Source organism: Erpetoichthys calabaricus, chromosome 2, assembly GCF_900747795.2.
Source record: "Erpetoichthys calabaricus chromosome 2, fErpCal1.3, whole genome shotgun sequence".
Taxonomy (NCBI): domain Eukaryota; kingdom Metazoa; phylum Chordata; class Cladistia; order Polypteriformes; family Polypteridae; genus Erpetoichthys; species Erpetoichthys calabaricus.
Window position 1 is genome coordinate 290106702 of NC_041395.2, and position 17836 is coordinate 290124537.

The 17836-nt window shown below is 40.3% G+C and overlaps 1 protein-coding gene across 2 annotated transcripts in view; it reads left to right on the forward strand.

Moving 5' to 3' along the window:
* Positions 1-17836, forward strand: part of sema4gb (sema domain, immunoglobulin domain (Ig), transmembrane domain (TM) and short cytoplasmic domain, (semaphorin) 4Gb) — a 184111-nt gene that overhangs the window by 83633 nt on the left and 82642 nt on the right. For both annotated transcript variants that reach the window (XR_007934072.1, XM_051922450.1), the window contains exons 3-4: positions 11048-11196; positions 11918-11980. Coding sequence is in view for 1 of the 2 variants with exons in the window: in XM_051922450.1 (XP_051778410.1) it covers positions 11048-11196; positions 11918-11980 (212 nt within the window). In the remaining variant the exon portion in view is untranslated. The remainder of the gene's footprint in view (positions 1-11047; positions 11197-11917; positions 11981-17836) is intronic.

Below are 17836 nucleotides of genomic sequence, written 5' to 3' on the forward strand. Positions count from 1 at the left end.
TTATAAATGTGAGGTTTTGAAATTTCAAAACTTTGCACTGTGTGCTATATTTTAGATATTACAGCAAAAATTGAACTTTCCTGACAAATTTCCATGAAGAGTAAATAAGTGTGCTAAATTTCAAAAAATCTGTCTACTGGGTGCCGAGTTGTTTCATGCAGACAAACGGACAGATTGCCAGACAGATAGAAGTGGCAATCACAATTGGTGCTTTTCACATTAAGTACAAATGCACCTAATAAATGGATCCTAATAATTCAATAATCTCTGTATTTTGTCTTGATTTTTATAAAATATTCCAATGGGATAGGCTTCCTCACATGTTGGTATTTTCTCTGCAGCTTCCTTTTCTAATCAAAATATTCTCACAAAGAAGTAGATCATCTTCAATTTGAAATAACCTTATATTTAAATTCTGTCTCTCATGTCATATGTATATATTTAGATTTTACTCCTCTTTGCCCTCTATATTTCAACTGAATATATTTGCTGTTTTATTATCATAGTTAAAAACAACTACTGCAAATACATGTTTTTTTCATTTGTTTTTTAATAGGCAGCATGCTGATGCAGTGGTTAACATTTAGAGTTTTTTATAGTCTTTTCCAGTGGCGTAGCTCGAATTCGTGCCACTCGGGGAAGGGCGGTGCTTAATTTGCCGCCTTCCAAAATATCTGAATATGTTAACCTATTTAAGTAGAAAATTAAAATGATGTATAGAGAAAAATTAAGATACATTTTGCATAGATTTTATCATATATAGAGAAACAGCAATAATTTTTCACATATAATTATTTGTAAGCATCAACTAGACAAGAATATAGTATAGATGCACTGATAAGCCGTGTTCTTATTATTAGTTTAATATAATTATGCTGCGAAAACCAGAACCAGTGTAGTGTACAAGAGATAGGTGGGGATGTTTTCTGCGCAGAGCAAGAACGCATTCAGATTGATAACGAAACAAAATTATAAATTGTAAATTAGTTGTTTATCTTTCTAGAAATTATTATCGGTGTAATGTTTATGTTTATTTTTGTTATTGCCTCATAAATTTCAACTGCTGTGTCTGATGCTGTCACAGGAGGACAGTCTGAAAATTATTTTTGAAGCATTTGTGGATAAAAATCAGAGAATTTTACTTTTTTCATTCATGAGTGATATTTTTCTGAACCCTGCTGCTTACACACAAATTGTACTGATCCTTTTGGCTAATAATGCGCCCCCAAAAATGTGCCACCCAGGGCAGACCACCCCTAGCTACGCCACAGGCCTTTTCTGAGTTCCCTGTGTCTGCAAGGGGTTTTCTTCCAGTACCCTGGTTTCTGCCAACTTCCTGAAGACAAGCAAGTTAGGTCAATTGGCAACTCTGCAGTTACCTAACATGCAATATACCCTAACTTAGTGTGCCCTTTAATGGCCACTTGCTAGGTCCAGGGTTGTTTCATTTGTTGCAGCGCTGCTAGGACAGGATGTGGCTCCTGTGGCCTTATATTATAGATTAAGCAGGTTTGATGATAGCTGGATGATTTTTAATAGTTTTGCATTAAAGCAAGTAGTTGTTAGCCTTTTATTTTTTCTATGATTGTGTACTCCCTGCTAGCTGGTAACTGCAGTATATTTTATGTATTTATCAGATTTCTAGTCTTGTACTTATTTATTAACATTACTCTGTAATACATTATTTCAGCTGTTGAAAATGATATGTTGCAAGCTCCCTGCACTCCATCCCTTTATAAGTGCTGTAAAACACATTTTTTAAAATAATTGTGTCAAGAATGTTCAGAATAGTATTGATCATTGATTATTTTTATCACTGTTGCAATTAGAAGTATTTTTGTTGAGAATGTCAAGTAGAAATGTAAACAAAGTGTCCTGCCAGATACAGGCATTTTTCAGAGACATTGTTTCATAATAAGTGACAGATGCTTGCTTTGCATTCCATATATGGAGGACAAAAATATATAGTGAAATTATCAAAAATGTACATTGTTATTGTAGACCATGCCAAAATTGCAAAACTAGTAGTTTACAAGTAAATTAGGTAAAATAAAAGAGATTTATTGAAAAGAAGGAAAAGATCGTTCTTTTACGTTACTAAACCACACCATAATTTTATGGTGTACACCATATAAAATGTAGCTTTTTTATTGCATTTATAACTGTATATAAAGGTGTAGACTGTTAAAAACTACTTTTCATTTTAGTTTACATTCAAGACTTTATATAATATGTCCACATTATTCACATTATTGTGTTTTTTCTTTTTTTTTAAGAAAATACAAAGCTAAAGTAGGAAATGAAAATGTATCCTCCAATACAAAGTATTCATCAGTCTGAGTGATTAAATATATTAGCTAAAAACCTTTCTTGCCTTTCTCAATTTTTGTGAACCATCAAGTAATGACCTTTTTTCACAGATTGAGCAAAATGACAGAAGAAACGATCCCTACTGACTTAGTTAATACTTATCTTGCTGGGAGTTCTACTGTATTATACATGTAAAGTGCTTTGAGAGGGGGTTCACCAGAAAATTAATACTAAACGTAAAATAAAATTATTTTACCAACAGTGAATGTAATAGTAGTGATTCTAGTGAGGAGTTCTTCTGTATTAGCATCAAATATTTCTAGTCCTACTTCTTTATCTGCTGAATCAGAATCACAATTCCCCTATTAAAAATGTGATTTGCTTTATCATGTTTTCAAGACCCCATCTATAACTGTTCTGAATAATTTTTTTGGATGAACCTGTTGTATGTTATTTACATATATAAGAGAAATAGTTCTGCGACATCAAAAATACAGCTGTCAGAAATATGTAAGTTTACAAGTTTTGCTACTTGTTTATATTTATTTGTATGCCCCTCTTCCACATCACAAACATTTAATTTAAATCTTCAAACTACTCCATATTTCAAAATACATAAAATCACCTTTTAAATTATTGATTAATGTGAAAATCTTCTTTATGTTGTTATTTTTAACTTTGTGGGTGATTCATCAATTTTGAAATATTCATCTATAATAGAATGATCATTGATCAAAATGAGATTTGACAGAGCCCAGATAGCTGCTGAGTTGTTACCAAGCAGCAGCAGCTGCATGATGAAATCTGTTTGAATGGAATTCAAAAATTCAGATAACAGCAGTAGATAGGGAATGTTACCCTATGAATAAACCAAACTCATGCTGTAAAAATAAAATTGTATAAGGATTTTTTTTAGCCATGAGTCATCTTTTTATAGCTAACATATTAAGAAACAAAATAAATCAACTTTGTTCAGGTGCTCATACTGTATACGATTTTCAGGTGTGTGGTGTAACTGCATTAATTACCTAATGCTTTGTTTTAGTGTACTGTATATATATTTGGGATTTTCATATTTATGCTGTCCTGCGGTGGGTTGGCACCCTGCCCAGGATTGTTTCCTGCCTTGTGCCCTGTGTTGACTGGGATTGGCTCCAGCAGACCCCCGTGACCCTGTGTTCGGATTCAGCGGGTTGGAAAATGGATGGATGGATGGATGGATATTTATGCTGGAAATAGATCTTCAGCATGGCTCTATTCTCAATATACGAAGTAGGTGAATTTGTGTGTGCATGGTGTAAAATAACATCACATTTCTCTTCAGATACATGAGCAAGGTAGTTGTCTGTGATTGTAGAAAGCCTGGACATTTTGCTAACCATCATCCTGCCCGTCATCTTTGGTGTAAAGTAAACATGCTGTGTTCCAATATCTACTTTCCCACATTTCCTGCCCATGCAAACAAGCTACCATAGGAATTGTGTAAATTCTCCAGTGTTTGAATGTTTAATCCAGCATTACAACGAGTAAGAAATGGTAAATGGAAAGACTGTTTTTGACTAAGAATTTTATTCTGGAAGAATATCAGTCAAACTGTTAAGTGTGTATGTTTATGAGCAGAACTAATCAAGTCAGTTACTTATTAGTACAGCCATGTTCCAATTATTTCAGTAAGTGAAAGTTTAACATGTGATAATTTGTGGATGCATCACTGTATCAGATCTGGTATATTTTAAAATTACCAATAATACATGCGCTTGAAAGAAGTGAGAAAACTTAAAGATCTGAATAAATACCCAACCTTACTGTTGAGGGCACCGGGGAACACTCCAGCTCCCTAAACACCTGACATAAAGGTTTGGATGCAGGTGTAAAATGAGCAAGAGGATTTATTTTTGGAAACATTTTGGGAAACCCAGGAAGCATTTCCCACAGCACAGTCACAGTTACAAAGCGGCACACAGTAATACTCTGTCTTTATTCTGTAAAACTCTGTCTTCTTCCTTTTTGTCTCTGCCTCCTTCGGTCCTCCTGCCAAGCTTCATCCTCTTTCCTCCCAACTCTGGCTCCTAGAGCAGTAGCAGGCAGCTCCTTTTATGTTACACCCGGATCCACTTCCAGTGTTCCGAAGCTGTACCTCGGAAACACTTTCGGGTAATGTGAGAGCCCTACAAAGCGGGCACTCCAATCCCTGAAGTACCCCCTGGCAGAACCCACGGAACCTAACAGGGCTGAGTCCAAGAACTCTCAGTTCCCATGATGCCCTGTGAGAAACCGTGGTGCTGCTGCAACACAGGGGGCCTGTCATCTAGCAGTCCAGGGGAGACAATGCCCCATATATGCTGTTTCCCCCTATCCTTCCATAGTGTGGATGTCCCGGCCAGACAGAGAAGCTGGCCGTCCCTCACACATTCTAGTGAAAAAGATTTTGCTGTGATTAATTTAATTGCAAGAATTCAACAAACCATAATAGTATACAAGCACAATGTACCGCTCTTTATGTGACTGTGCTTCAGAGTGCTGAATATATCACCAAGCAGAAACATTTTTCAATTGGTCAAGTATTTAAAACACGGACAAAATTATAAATAAATTTAAAAAATGGCATGTCAGATTAAAATAAAAAATATGTACATCGGTTGCACATCATAAAATTGTTTTTATCAAAAATAATTTAATTATGCATAATGCACTAAATTAATATACCCTGAAACAACATGGTATTTTTATATATAATAAATGAAAGTTTTTTATTCTCTGTTAAATTAATTATATTATGTTAAATGAACATGTCAATAAAGCATAATATTTTAACAATTGTTTTATAAACTTTTAAAAAAAATGTACCTCACCAAGTTACTTAGCTATAACCTTTTTAGGTTATCAATTATAGTTATTCCAATATCATTTTATAGTTCATGTTCCAAGTTATTAACAAGAAATAAACAGGTTTGCGTAAAAAAAATACAAAAGATTATTATTCAAAAGCTGAAATGTACAACAGTTGTACAAGAACACTGCTTATTTGGCTATGCCAGAATGCCATGATCAATAAACTAAATATGAACACAAAATGCACCTTGGATAGAGTGTTATATTATAAGATACATTTATTTATATTTGTTTAACTGTATATATTATAGAATAAATGTTAAATATTAGTAAAATATAAAGTGCAAACATTGCTGCTTGGCACCTTCTTTCACGAAATTCTTTATTTTTTAATTTTTTATTTTCAAACAAATTCGGGAACTGCATTGTATTGTATTTGGGTGTATTATTTATGTCTCTGTGTTAACAGTATTTATTTGGTTGGGCAATGTTCTGATGATACTAATGATCAGCAATGCTGAAAGTAGTTAACCCATAACAAAAGTCAGAATTTTTTTTTCAAGTATGTAAACATACTTGTACTAAGCAAGTAAATCTAGACAACTTAATAGTACATTTACTGACTTGTGACGGTAGTTAGTGAGCATAGTTTGATAAAAGATTAAAAGAGAATACAAGGAAAAATGCAAAACGGAGTCTGTGTGATGAAATGTTTTAAATGAATTTCAGAATATTTGTCGTGTGTGTGGTTTTTTTTTTTAACTTTTATTTCACTAACCGGCAACAATAACTCAAATGCATAACCTGTTGCTTCTTTGAAAGTCACATGACTTTACCGCCAAGTTATCCAACCTCCGCTGACAATGAATCCACTTGGTGATTATTAATTTCCGGTGAGGACTAAATGTAACTATTTTGACTTCTACCTAAATGACTGAAATTAGTATTTTGTACATCCCACAAAATTCAATAAATTAAACATGATCGAGTTATGCTCAGAAGTCAACAAGTAACAACCTGCCATTTCCCTTTTTTCTGTGTACATAGCATGTCTTCCAAAGGTTTTCTGAAACATTTAGTCAATGTACAGTACTTACCCAATACTGCATAAAAGATTTAATATCATAACCCACTTCATTTCATTTACTAACCAGTATACCAAAAGAAAAAAATTACAATTTATTTTTGAGGCATGGACAATACTTGAAGATGTTAAGAGTTTGGCTTTTATCTTATCTTGCCTACCCCATACTTCTCCTAACCCCAAAATGGTTTGTAAAGACACACCTTGACTAGGCTTGGATTATATTCCAGGACTGTGCACCTATGATGCAGCAACAGATTAATCAATGTGGCACAGTATCACCATGCTGAATATATATTCTTGTTTATTTCTATACTGTAATATTATGAAGTGCATTTTCATAGCACTTACTTTGAAAAGTACTACCTTATATTGTATAAAATAAACATTTGGTGTATTTAGTATGCCATGTTATTTTTATATAGCATTTTTAAAGATGTTGCCTCAAAGGCCTATCTACAGTATTTCTTGCAGGAAAGAAAATATTTGATTATGAATATTTTCTATGTATAATATCAAATTTCTCTTAACTGTTAAATTGTGCTGAGCTTTAAGGTTTATGGTTTGTTATTTGCTTCACTTTTTGAGCCTGTGGAAGAAAAACAAACCAGTTCTGGTAGTTTTTAAATATTTACCATAAGACATTTAGTAACTACTGTATAAGACATTGACGTAACTGTAGTAAAAATAAATGTGACCATCTTTGTTTAAGTAGTAAGAATCAAGGTTAAATTTGTTTGTGTCATGTTTTGTGCAAGGCATTGACCTAGCGATCTATGTATAGTGAGTAGGTGTTTATAACAGCTGTGGTTAGTGACTGTCTTTTTTATCTGCTGAAACTGACATTCAACTGGTGCATCCAGCCCTGTAATCAAAAACTTAAAAACAGGTGCAAAATATGCTGTCTTTTAAAATTAAATGCATAGTCTTTATTTATGCCTAATATTTTAACTGCTGGGGTGGCACGGTGGCGCAGTGGTAGCGCTGCTGCCTCACAGTAAGGTGACCTGGGTTCGCTTCCCGGGACCTCCCTGTGTGGAGTTTGCATGTTCTCCCCGTGTCTGCGTGGGTTTCCTCCGGGTGCTCCGGTTTCCTCCCACAGTCCAAAGACATGCAGGTTAGGTGGATTGGAGATTCTAAATTGTCCCTACTGTGTTCTTGGTCTGTGTGTGTGCCCTGTGGTGGGCTGGCTCCCTGCCCGGGGTTTGTTTCCTGCCTTGCACCCTGTGTTGGCTGGGATTGGCTCCAGCAGACCCCTGTGACCCTGTAGTTAGGATATAGCAGGTTGGATAATGGGTGGATGGATTTTAACTGCTTAGTGTAGATCACATAAGATTAGGTTTGAGTTATACTTATAATTTTTAAAGAAAAGAGCATCATTCGTCATACAGCATATAAAACTGAGTAACTTGCATCTGTATTTCATAACATGTTTTTAGACTAAAGAATTCCAAATTCCATCCATCCATCCATCCATCCATCCATCCATCCATCCATCCATCCATCCATCCATCCATCCATCCATCCATCCTGTTCCACTTATCCGAGGTCGGGTCTCAGGGGCAGCAGCTTGAGCAGAGATGCCCAGACTTCCCTCTCCCCAGCCACTTCTTCTAGCTCTTCCGGGAGAATCCCAAGGCGTTCCCAGGCCAGCCGGGAGACATAGTCCCTCCAGTGTGTCCTGGGTCTTCCCCAGGGCCTCCTCCCGGTTGGATGTGCCCGGAACACCTCACCAGGGAGGCGTCCAGGAGGCATCCTGATCAGATGCCCGAGCCACCTCATCTGACTCCTCTCAATGTGCAGGAGCAGTGGCTCTACTCTGAGCCCCTCTCGGATGACTGAGCTTCTCATCCTATCTTTAAGGGAAAGCCCAGACACCCTGCGGAGGAAACTCATTCAGCCGCTTGTATTCACAATCTCGTTCTTTCGGTCACTACCCATAGCTCATGACCATAGGTGAGGGTAGGAACATAGACTGACTGGTAAATTGAGAGCTTTGCCTTGCGGCTCAGCTCCTTTTTCACCACGACAGACCGATGCAGAGCCCGCATCACTGCGGACGCCGCACCAATCCACCTGTCGATCTCACGCTCAATTCTTCTCTCACTCGTGAACAAGACCCCGAGATACTTGAACTCCTCCACTTGAGGCAGGATCTCGCTCCCAACCCTGAGAGGGCATTCCACCCTTTTCCGGCTGAGGACCATGGTCTCGGATTTGGAGGTGCTGATTCCCATCCCAGCCGCTTCACACTCAGCTGCGAACCGATCCAGAGAGGGCTGAAGATCATGGCCTGATGAAGCAAACAGGACAACAGCATCTGCAAAAAGCAGTGACCCAATCCTGAGTCCACCAAACCGGACCCCCTCAACACCCTGGCTGCGCCTAGAAATTCTGTCCATAAAAGTTATGAACAGAATCGGTGACAAAGGGCAGCCCTGGCAGAGTTCAACTCTCAATGAAAATGGGTTCGACTTACTGCCGGCAATGCGGACCAAGCTCTGACACCAGTTGTACAGAGACCGAACAGCCCTTATCAGGGGGTCCGGTACCCCATACTCCCGGAGCACCCCCCACAGGATTCCCCAAGGGACACGGTCGAACGCCTTTTCCAAGTCCACAAAACACATGTAGACTGGTTGGGCGAACTCCCATGCACCCTCCAGGACTCTGCTAAGGGTGTAGAGCTGGTCTACTGTTCCGCGGCCAGGACGAATACCAAACTGTTCCTCCTGAATCCGAGGTTCGACTATCTGACGGATCCTCTTCTCCAGAACCCCCGAATAGACTTTTCCAGGGAGGCTGAGGAGTGTGATCCCTCTGTAGTTGGAACACACCCTCCGGTCCCCCTTCTTAAAGAGGGGGACCACCACCCCGGTCTGCCAATCCAGAGGCACTGTCCCTGATGTCCATGCGATGTTGCAGAGACGTGTCAACCAAGACAGCCCTACAACATCCAGAGCCTTGAGGAACTCCGGCCGTATCTCATCCACCCCCGGGGCCCTGCCACCAAGGAGTTTTTTGACCACCTCGGTGACCTCAGTCCCAGAGATGGGGGAGCCCACCTCCGAGTCCCCAGGCTCTGCTTCCTCATCGGAAGGCATGTTAGTGGGATTGAGGAGGTCTTCGAAGTACTTCCCCCACCGACCCACAACATCCCGAGTCGAGGTCAGCAGCGCACCATCCCCACCATATACAGTGTTGACACTGCACTGCTTCCACCTCCTGAGACGCCGGACGGTGGACCAGAATCTCCTTCTCCATGGCCTCCCCAAACTCCTCCCATGCCCAAGTTTTTGCCTCAGCAACCACTGAAGCCGCTTTTTGCTTGGCCTGCCGGTACCTATTAGCTGCCTCCAGAGTCCCACAGGACAAAAGGAACCGGTAGGACTCCTTCTTCAGCTTGACAGCATCCCTCACCGGCGGTGTTCACCAACGGGTTCGGGGATTGCTGCCATGACAGGCACCGACCACCTTACGGCCACAGCTCCGGTCTGCCGCCTCAACAATAGAGGCACGGAACATGGCCCATTCGGACTCAATGTTCCCCACCTCCCTCGGGACGTGGTCGAAGTTCTGCCAGAGGTGGGAGTTGAAGCTACTTCTGACAGGGGGCTCTGCCAGACGTTCCCAGCAGACCCTCACAACACGTTTGGGCCTACCAGGCCTGAACGGCATCCTCCCCAACCATCGGAGCCAACTCACCACCAGGTGATGATCAGTTGACAGCTCCGCCCCTCTCTTCACCCGAGTGTCCAAGACATGTGGCCGCAAGTCCGACGACACGACCACAAAGTCGATCATCGAACTGAGGCCTAGGGTGTCCTGGTGCCAAGTGCACATATGAACACCCTTATGCTTGAACATGGTGTTCGTTATGGACAATCCATGACGAGCACAGAAGTCCAATAACAAAACACCACTCGGGTTCAGATCGGGGGGGCCATTCCTCCCAATCACACCCTTCCAGGCCTCACTGTCATTGCCCACGTGAGCATTGAAGTCTCCCAGCAGTACGAGGGAGTTCCCAGAGGGTATGCCCTCTAGCACCCCCTCCAGGGACTCCAAAAAGGGTGGGTACTCCGAACTGCTGTTCGGTGCATACGCACAAACAACAGTTAGGACCCGTCCCCCCACCCGAAGGCGGAGGGAGGCTACCCTCTCATCCACCGGGGTAAACCCCAATGTACAGGCTCCAAGTCGGGGGGCAATAAGTATGCTCGGAGCCTCTCATCGGGGGCAACTCCAGAGTGGTAGAGAGTCCAGCCCCTCTCAAGGAGATTGGTTCCAGAGTCCAAGCTGTGCGTCGAGGTGAGCCCGACTATATCTAGCCGGAACCTCTCAACCTCGCGCACTAGCTCAGGCTCCTTCCCCTTCAGAGAGGTGACATTCCACATCCCAAGAGCCAGCTTCTGTAGCCGAGGATCGGACCACCAAGGTCCCTGCCTTCGGCCACCACCCAACTCACACTGCACCCGACCTCCTTGGCCCCTCCCATAGGTGGTGAGCCTATGGGAAGGGGGACCCACATTGCCTCTTCGGGCTGTGCCCGGCCGAGCCCCATGGGTGCAGGCCCAGCCACCAGGCGCTCGCCATTGAGCCCCACCTCCAGGCCTGGCTCCAGAGGGGGGCCCCGGTGACCTGCGTCCAGGCGAGGGAAAACGGCGTCCAAATTTTTTGTTCATCATAGAAGGTCTTTTGAATTCCAAATTATTTGCAGAAAATTCATTTGCTTTTATTTCAGAAATAACTGTTAAGTATTAACACATATAGTGTTAACTAGTACTGTTTTGATTTTTCTATCCATTGTGTGTTTCACAGGACTGATTGGTGCCCAGAGATACAGAAGCTCTGCTGTTAACTACAGTGTACTTTTACTGGAAGATAAAGCAGGCATCCTATATGTTGGAGCCAGAGGGGCTGTTTTTGCACTCAACACCAGCAATATTGCCAATGGCAAAGACAGAATGGTAAGATCGTTACTGTAGAAAAAAAAGAAATAGTAGCCACACAGTGTTAAATTAGGAAGTGTTTGATTTTATGGTGATTTTAAATGGCTTTTGTAAGCATTTTGTATCACACATAGTTAACATTCTTTTCTAGGTTATGCCTGTGGTTTGGTGAGAAGGATTCAGCAATGTAAATTCCAGAAGTGTACTTTCAAACACTTGGGCATTACAGTGACAATTTTTAACAATAGTTGCTAGTTCCTATTATAACATTCTTAAACACCTTAAATTCATTAATATGTAAAAACCAAATAATTAACCATGCATAATTTGAGGAAATTGATAATACAATTACTTTTAGTGTCATTGTTACTTTAAATTTCTGACAATTTTTACTTTTAAATTAAAAGGTGAGTTTGGTATTTTTCAAGAAAACGTTTTTATTTTTTCACAATTATTGCATACATTAATTGAAAAATACCAAACTTATGTCTTATCAGTAGTGACATATTAAAAGTTAGATACTAGTTTGAAAGGCGATTAAAATGATCAGCTATAAAATGGGGTGACACTGTTATTATTATCATTATTATTTTCATTTCTTGTCCTACTGTATGCACATGTTTATAATGAAACTTTTTACATTTAAAAATAAAAATACAGATGTATTTGTGTAATTTCAGTTTTTTATTGAATACTTAGCAGGCACTTTTCAAATTTATTTACTTGTATTTTTTTGTAGATTTATTGGGAAGCATCCATGAACAACAAAACAGCTTGTAGTAAGAAAGGAAAAGATAATAAAGTATGTGTTTCTTTTGTAAACAAGTAACTATATAATGTTGGTTTAAGTTAAATGAGTTTAATTTAGGAACCTCTTTCCTATTCTGTCCTGTGTGTGTTGTTAATGGCATCAGATAAATTATCCTCACTGAACTTAAGGGTAACATTGCAATCTTAAAATTGTTCTTCTCTGTCAGTTAATCACAGTTTTGGGTATGTCACAGATAAAAAAATCTTTCCAGGTGACCTACGTATGCTGTTCACTTTTTATTATTAAGTAAAATAATATATCACAAGACATATCCATGGATCTTTGTATGTCTACATACGTAAATATCTCTGAATGCACCATCATTGATGTGTGCCTCATTATGAGTAAGTAAGCATAACTTTACATATTCAAGTTTAACTATTTGAATGTTTAAACTTTTAACACGGGATTAAACAGATAGAACTAATTACAGTGAACAGACGTTTATTTAAAAAATATTTAAGTCTGACATACATTTTGACTTTCAAAGAGTAATTTACAAATTTATATCCCATTGAACTCATGCACAGATTTACATCTACAGTAACCTAATATACATGTTTTTGGGATTTTGGACAGACATTGATGGGGACATTGGATGAACATGCAAATTCCACATAAGCTTTTCCTGGGATGTAATTTAAACATAAGACTCTTGTGCTAGGGTGGCGCAGTGGTAGTGCTGCTGCCTCGCAGTTAGGAGACCTGGGTTCGCTTCCCAGGTCCTCCCTGCATGGAGTTTTCATGTTCTCCCCGTGTCTGCGTGGGTTTCCTCCGGGCACTTTGGTTTCCTCCCACAGTCCAAGACATGCAGGTTAGGTGGATTGGTAATTCTAAATTGGCCCCAGTGTGTGTTTGGTGTGTGGGTGTGTTTGTGTGTGTGGGTTGGCACCCTGCCTGGGATTGGTTCCTGCCCTGTGTTGGCTGGGATTGGCTCCAGCAGACCCCCGTGACCCTGTGTTCGGATTCAGTGGGTTGGAAAATGGATGGATGGATGGACTCTTGTGCTGTGAGGCAACAGTGTTAACCATCAAGGTACCTTACTGCTGCTTCCAAACTTAAAGTACTCTATTTTTAAGAACTTAAGAAATTTTAAAAATGAGATTAGATAATTCAGATGATGAAACTTGTTACATTAGCTAATAGGTTTGCTGTTTTCTAGAGTTTATAGGATCAATATTGCCATTCTGTGTTATTGTGGGAGTTGTGAGACTTACCATGTTCATTACTAGGTTTGTCTACTCCATCATCTTTAGGTTAACACACACACAGGTACACACACATAGAGATCCTAGACAGACAATGACTCAGTGATGCATAATTGCCAGTCACCTTGCAATATTCTATATAGGACCTCCTTCCCATAAGCACGTATAAAGAGTGACAGCAAATGCCTGTCTTCGTATAATACCCTACATAGGGACACAGTATCACCAGCACTAACAGACATATGGGTAACCTTGCGACATACAAAGGCTCAACACATTTTTGTTTATTTGCCATTTACCAACCAAACATTGCGTTACTTCTGTCATAGTTGTTCTTCATAGGTGCCCTACTATTTACAGTAATCCCTCCTCCATCGCGGGGATTGCGTTCCAGACCCACCCGCGAAATAAGAAAATCCGCGAAGTAGAAACCATATGTTTATGGTTATTTTTATATTGTCATGCCTGTGTCACAGATTTGCGCAGAAACACAGGAGGTTGTAGAGTGACAGGAATGTTATTCAAACACTGCAAACAAACATTTGTCTCTTTTTCAAAAGTTTAAACTGTGCTCCATGACAAGACAGAGATGACAGTTCCATCTCACAATTAAAAGAATGCAAACATATCTTCCTCTTCAAAGGAGTGCGCATCAGGAGCAGATGATGTCACAGAGATAGAGAAAAGCAAACAAATCAATAGGGCTGTTTGGCTTTAAAGTATGCGAAGCACCGCGGCACAAAGCAGTTGAAGGCGGCAGCTCACACCCCCTCCATCAGGAGCAGAGAGAGAGAGAGAGAGAGAGACAGAGTTTGTTTTTCAATCAAAAATCAATACGTGCCCTTCGAGCTTTTAAGTATGCGAAGCACCGTGCAGCATGTCGTTTCAGGAAGCAGCTGCACAAAAGATAGCAACGTGAAGATAATCTTTCAGCATTTTTAGACGAGCGTCCGTATCGTCTAGGTGTGCGAACAGCCTCCCAGCTCAATCCCCCTACGTCAGGATCAGAGAAAGTCAGCGCAAGAGAGAGAGAAAAGTAAGCCGGGTAGCTTCTCAGCCATCTGCCAATAGCGTCCCTTGTATGAAATCAACTGGGCAAACCAACTGAGGAAGCATGTACCAGAAATTAAAAGACCCATTGTCCGCAGAAATCCGCGAACCAGCAAAAAATCCGCGATATATATTTAAATATGCTTACAGATAAAATCCGCGATGGAGTGAAGCCGCGAAAGGCGAAGCGCGATATAGCGAGGGATTACTGTACTTCAGTTACTCAAGATATAAAGGCAAAGTATCTTCTTCTTTTTTCGCCTGTTCCCGTTAGGGGTCGCCACAGCGGATCATCTTCTTCCATATCTTTCTGTTCTCTGCATCTTATTCTGTTACACCCATCACCTACCTGTCCTCTCTCACCACATCCATAAACCTTTTCTTAGGCCTTCCTATTTTCCTCTTCCCTGGCAGCTCTATCCTTAGCATGCTTCTCCCAATATACTCAGCATCTCTCCTCTGCACATGTCCAAACCAACGCAGTCCCGCCTCTCTGACTTTGTCTCCCAACCGCCCAACTTGAGCTGACCCTCTAATGTCCTCATTTCTAATCCTATCTATCCTCATCACACCCAGTGCAAATCTTAGCATCTTTAACTCTGCTACCATCTTGATCTGTCTCCTGCTTTCTAGTCAGTGCCACTGTCTCCAACTCATATAACATAGCTGGTCTCACTACTGTCCTGTAGACCTTTCACTCTTGCTGATGCCCATCTGTCAATAATTACTCCTGACACTCTTCTCCACTCATTCCACCCTGCCTACACTCTCTTTTTCACCTCTCTTCCACAATCCCCATTACTCTGTACTGTTGATCCCAAGTATTTAAACTCATCCACCTTCGCCAACTCTACTCCCTGCATCCTCACCATTCCACTGACCTCCCTCTCATTTACACACATGTATTCTGTAGTCATAGAAAAGCTTACTGAAAATCATTACTGTCAAGGGTGGATGTTGTCCTGGTTGGCTTTTTGATTTAGCCATCAGCATAATGCATAGATTATATTCCCTGATGTCCAGAATAAATGGTCCCATGTCTCAATCTCTGACGTTGCTTCTTAGGATGTTCTGCTTTCGTCACTTCCTTTAGTTCCTTGAACATGCCATATTTATGTTAACATTTTACATGGGGCTTTGGGACATGTGACATTGCACAAATTTGGCTAGCTGTCCCTCTGATGAATGACTCTTCTCAAAGTCTTTCATCTATTTACGCACCCATGTACTGCTGTCCTTTTCAAGCTATAGACTAATTGAAACAACTTCTAATCCTGTGGCATGAGGATTCTTCTATGTTCCCTCTACAGTTAAGTTGTAAACCTACTAAAACAGATACACTAAACTGAAACTACACTGAAAATTTTACACTTCAGGTCACATTTGTACTGTGAAATTCTTACTTGCACATGCTAGTCAACATACCACACTTAGCGGCTCTCTGGCACTATTGTTGGTGAGTATAAATACTTCAACACAAAATTTTGCATATTCTGTATATTAAGTTGAATTTAAATTCTAATGACACTAAACTGTATTTGTTAACAAAACTGATTAATACTTCCTCAGTGCCGCTGTTATTATACTGCATACAAGGATCAGCTTTCATTTTCTCTACTAAGGATGACTGTCATGTTTTAATAATAATTAATGTTTCTTTCAGTGCACGCTCCCAAACTCCTCCTTTATCATCAGTAATTGCTAAGTTGTTAAAATATTTCATTCAGAGAAATGATTTTTTAAAAGAAATTGGGGTATCATTTTTATACTATTACTCTCTAATTTGTATTTCATATTTTCTATCTCAAATACACTTTGCACTTTGCAATCTGAGTTTTGTTGATTCATAATTTTACAGAAAAAGGTCTTTTGGATCCGTTTTACTAATGTCTATAAGAATTTTCATATGATAAAGGAATATGCCCGTTTGTGTGCCTAGTGATAGACTGGGACTCTGTCCAGGTTGTTTTCAGCATCGTCCCCTATGCTATGGGGACAGGCTGTGGCTTCCATGACCCTGACATGGATAAAACCAGATTGACAATGTATGTATATATGAATTAGTATTTCCCCACTCAGTCTTCTTTGTTCCAGACAGGTCCCTTAGCCTGCCAAAACTGAACATGCTGTTAGTGAGTAGGAATGCACTTGTGTTTTTCTAGTACAGTGAATTTTTCATTCTTTTATTATAGTGACCAGATGACATATAGTCTCACCACCAACATGAGAAATTTTGAGCAGAACATTCCTTCATTTATAATGTGAATAGGTTTATATTATAACAACATATTTTCTTCTTTGTCTACATGGGGCGGGACAGTGGTAGCGCTACTGCCTCTCAATAAGGAAAGCAGGGTTTGTGTCCCGGGTCCTCCCTGTGTAGAGTTTGTATGCTCTTCCGGTGTCTGTGTAGATTTCCCCCGGTTGCTCCAGTTTCTCTCCATGTCCAAAGACATGCAAGTTAGGTGAACTGGCGACACTGAATTGGCCCCAGTGTGAGGTGAGTGTGCATATGTGTTTTGCTCTATGATGGAGTGGTGCCCTGTCCCTGTTTGTTCACACCTTGTGCATTATCCTAACTGGGATAGGCTCCAGCAACCCCCATGATCCTAGCCTAATTAAGAGGGTTAGAAAATGACATAAAATTTGTCTGTAAATGTTTGCCCAAGTCTGAAGATTGCCTAGCTCTTTATGAATTGTTTTTGTTGCCTTCTCAGTATTTAGTATATTTTCTGTTTTGGAGACATCTGCAAAATATGATTTGCTCTCTTTACTGGAATCTCTATCATTAATTATAAAAACAGAAAGAAGGTTGCAGTGTGTATGCATTTCTAAATTTTATATAATGCCATTAACGAACATTATGATACAGACAAGTAATCAATTTAAAACATAGAAGATGCACATTTTGTTAAAAACAACATATAGCATTACCAATGCCCTCAACAACCTCTCAGAGTATTACACTAAATGGTTCCTTAATGCCAACCCAGGGAAGACACAGGTCTGTACCTTTCATCTTAACAATAGTCAAGCAAACACAACTCTAGAGATCAGGTGGAATAACGAAGTACTGAAGAACACCAAACATCCTGTTTACTTAGGCATCACTCTGGACAGAACACTGTCTTTTAAAGAACATATTTTTAAACTCAAAAAGAAGATATCCAGCAGAAATAATCCCCTTAGCAAACTAGCAAACACATCCTGGGGAACAGACCCCAAGACCCTGCGATCAACAGCCATGGCACTCTGTTATTCAACAGTAGAGTATTGTGCACCATTGTGGGCTAGGTTAACCCATGCCAACAAGGTTGACCCTGAGCTAAATAGTGCATGCCGAATCATCATTGCAACATTGTGAACAACATGCCTTCCTGCTTTATACAGGCTGGCTGGGATTGCACCACCCCATATGCGACGAGAAAGTAGTTTAAGAGTAGAAAGGCTCAAGCAACTGATGGACTCCAGACACCCACTTCACCATCACCAGGAGGTAAATCGCCGACTACCTTCTCGTCGGAGTTTTTCCACAGTGGAACCACTTAATCCAAAGCAGTCCACAAAACATACGCTCAAGAGGTGGCGA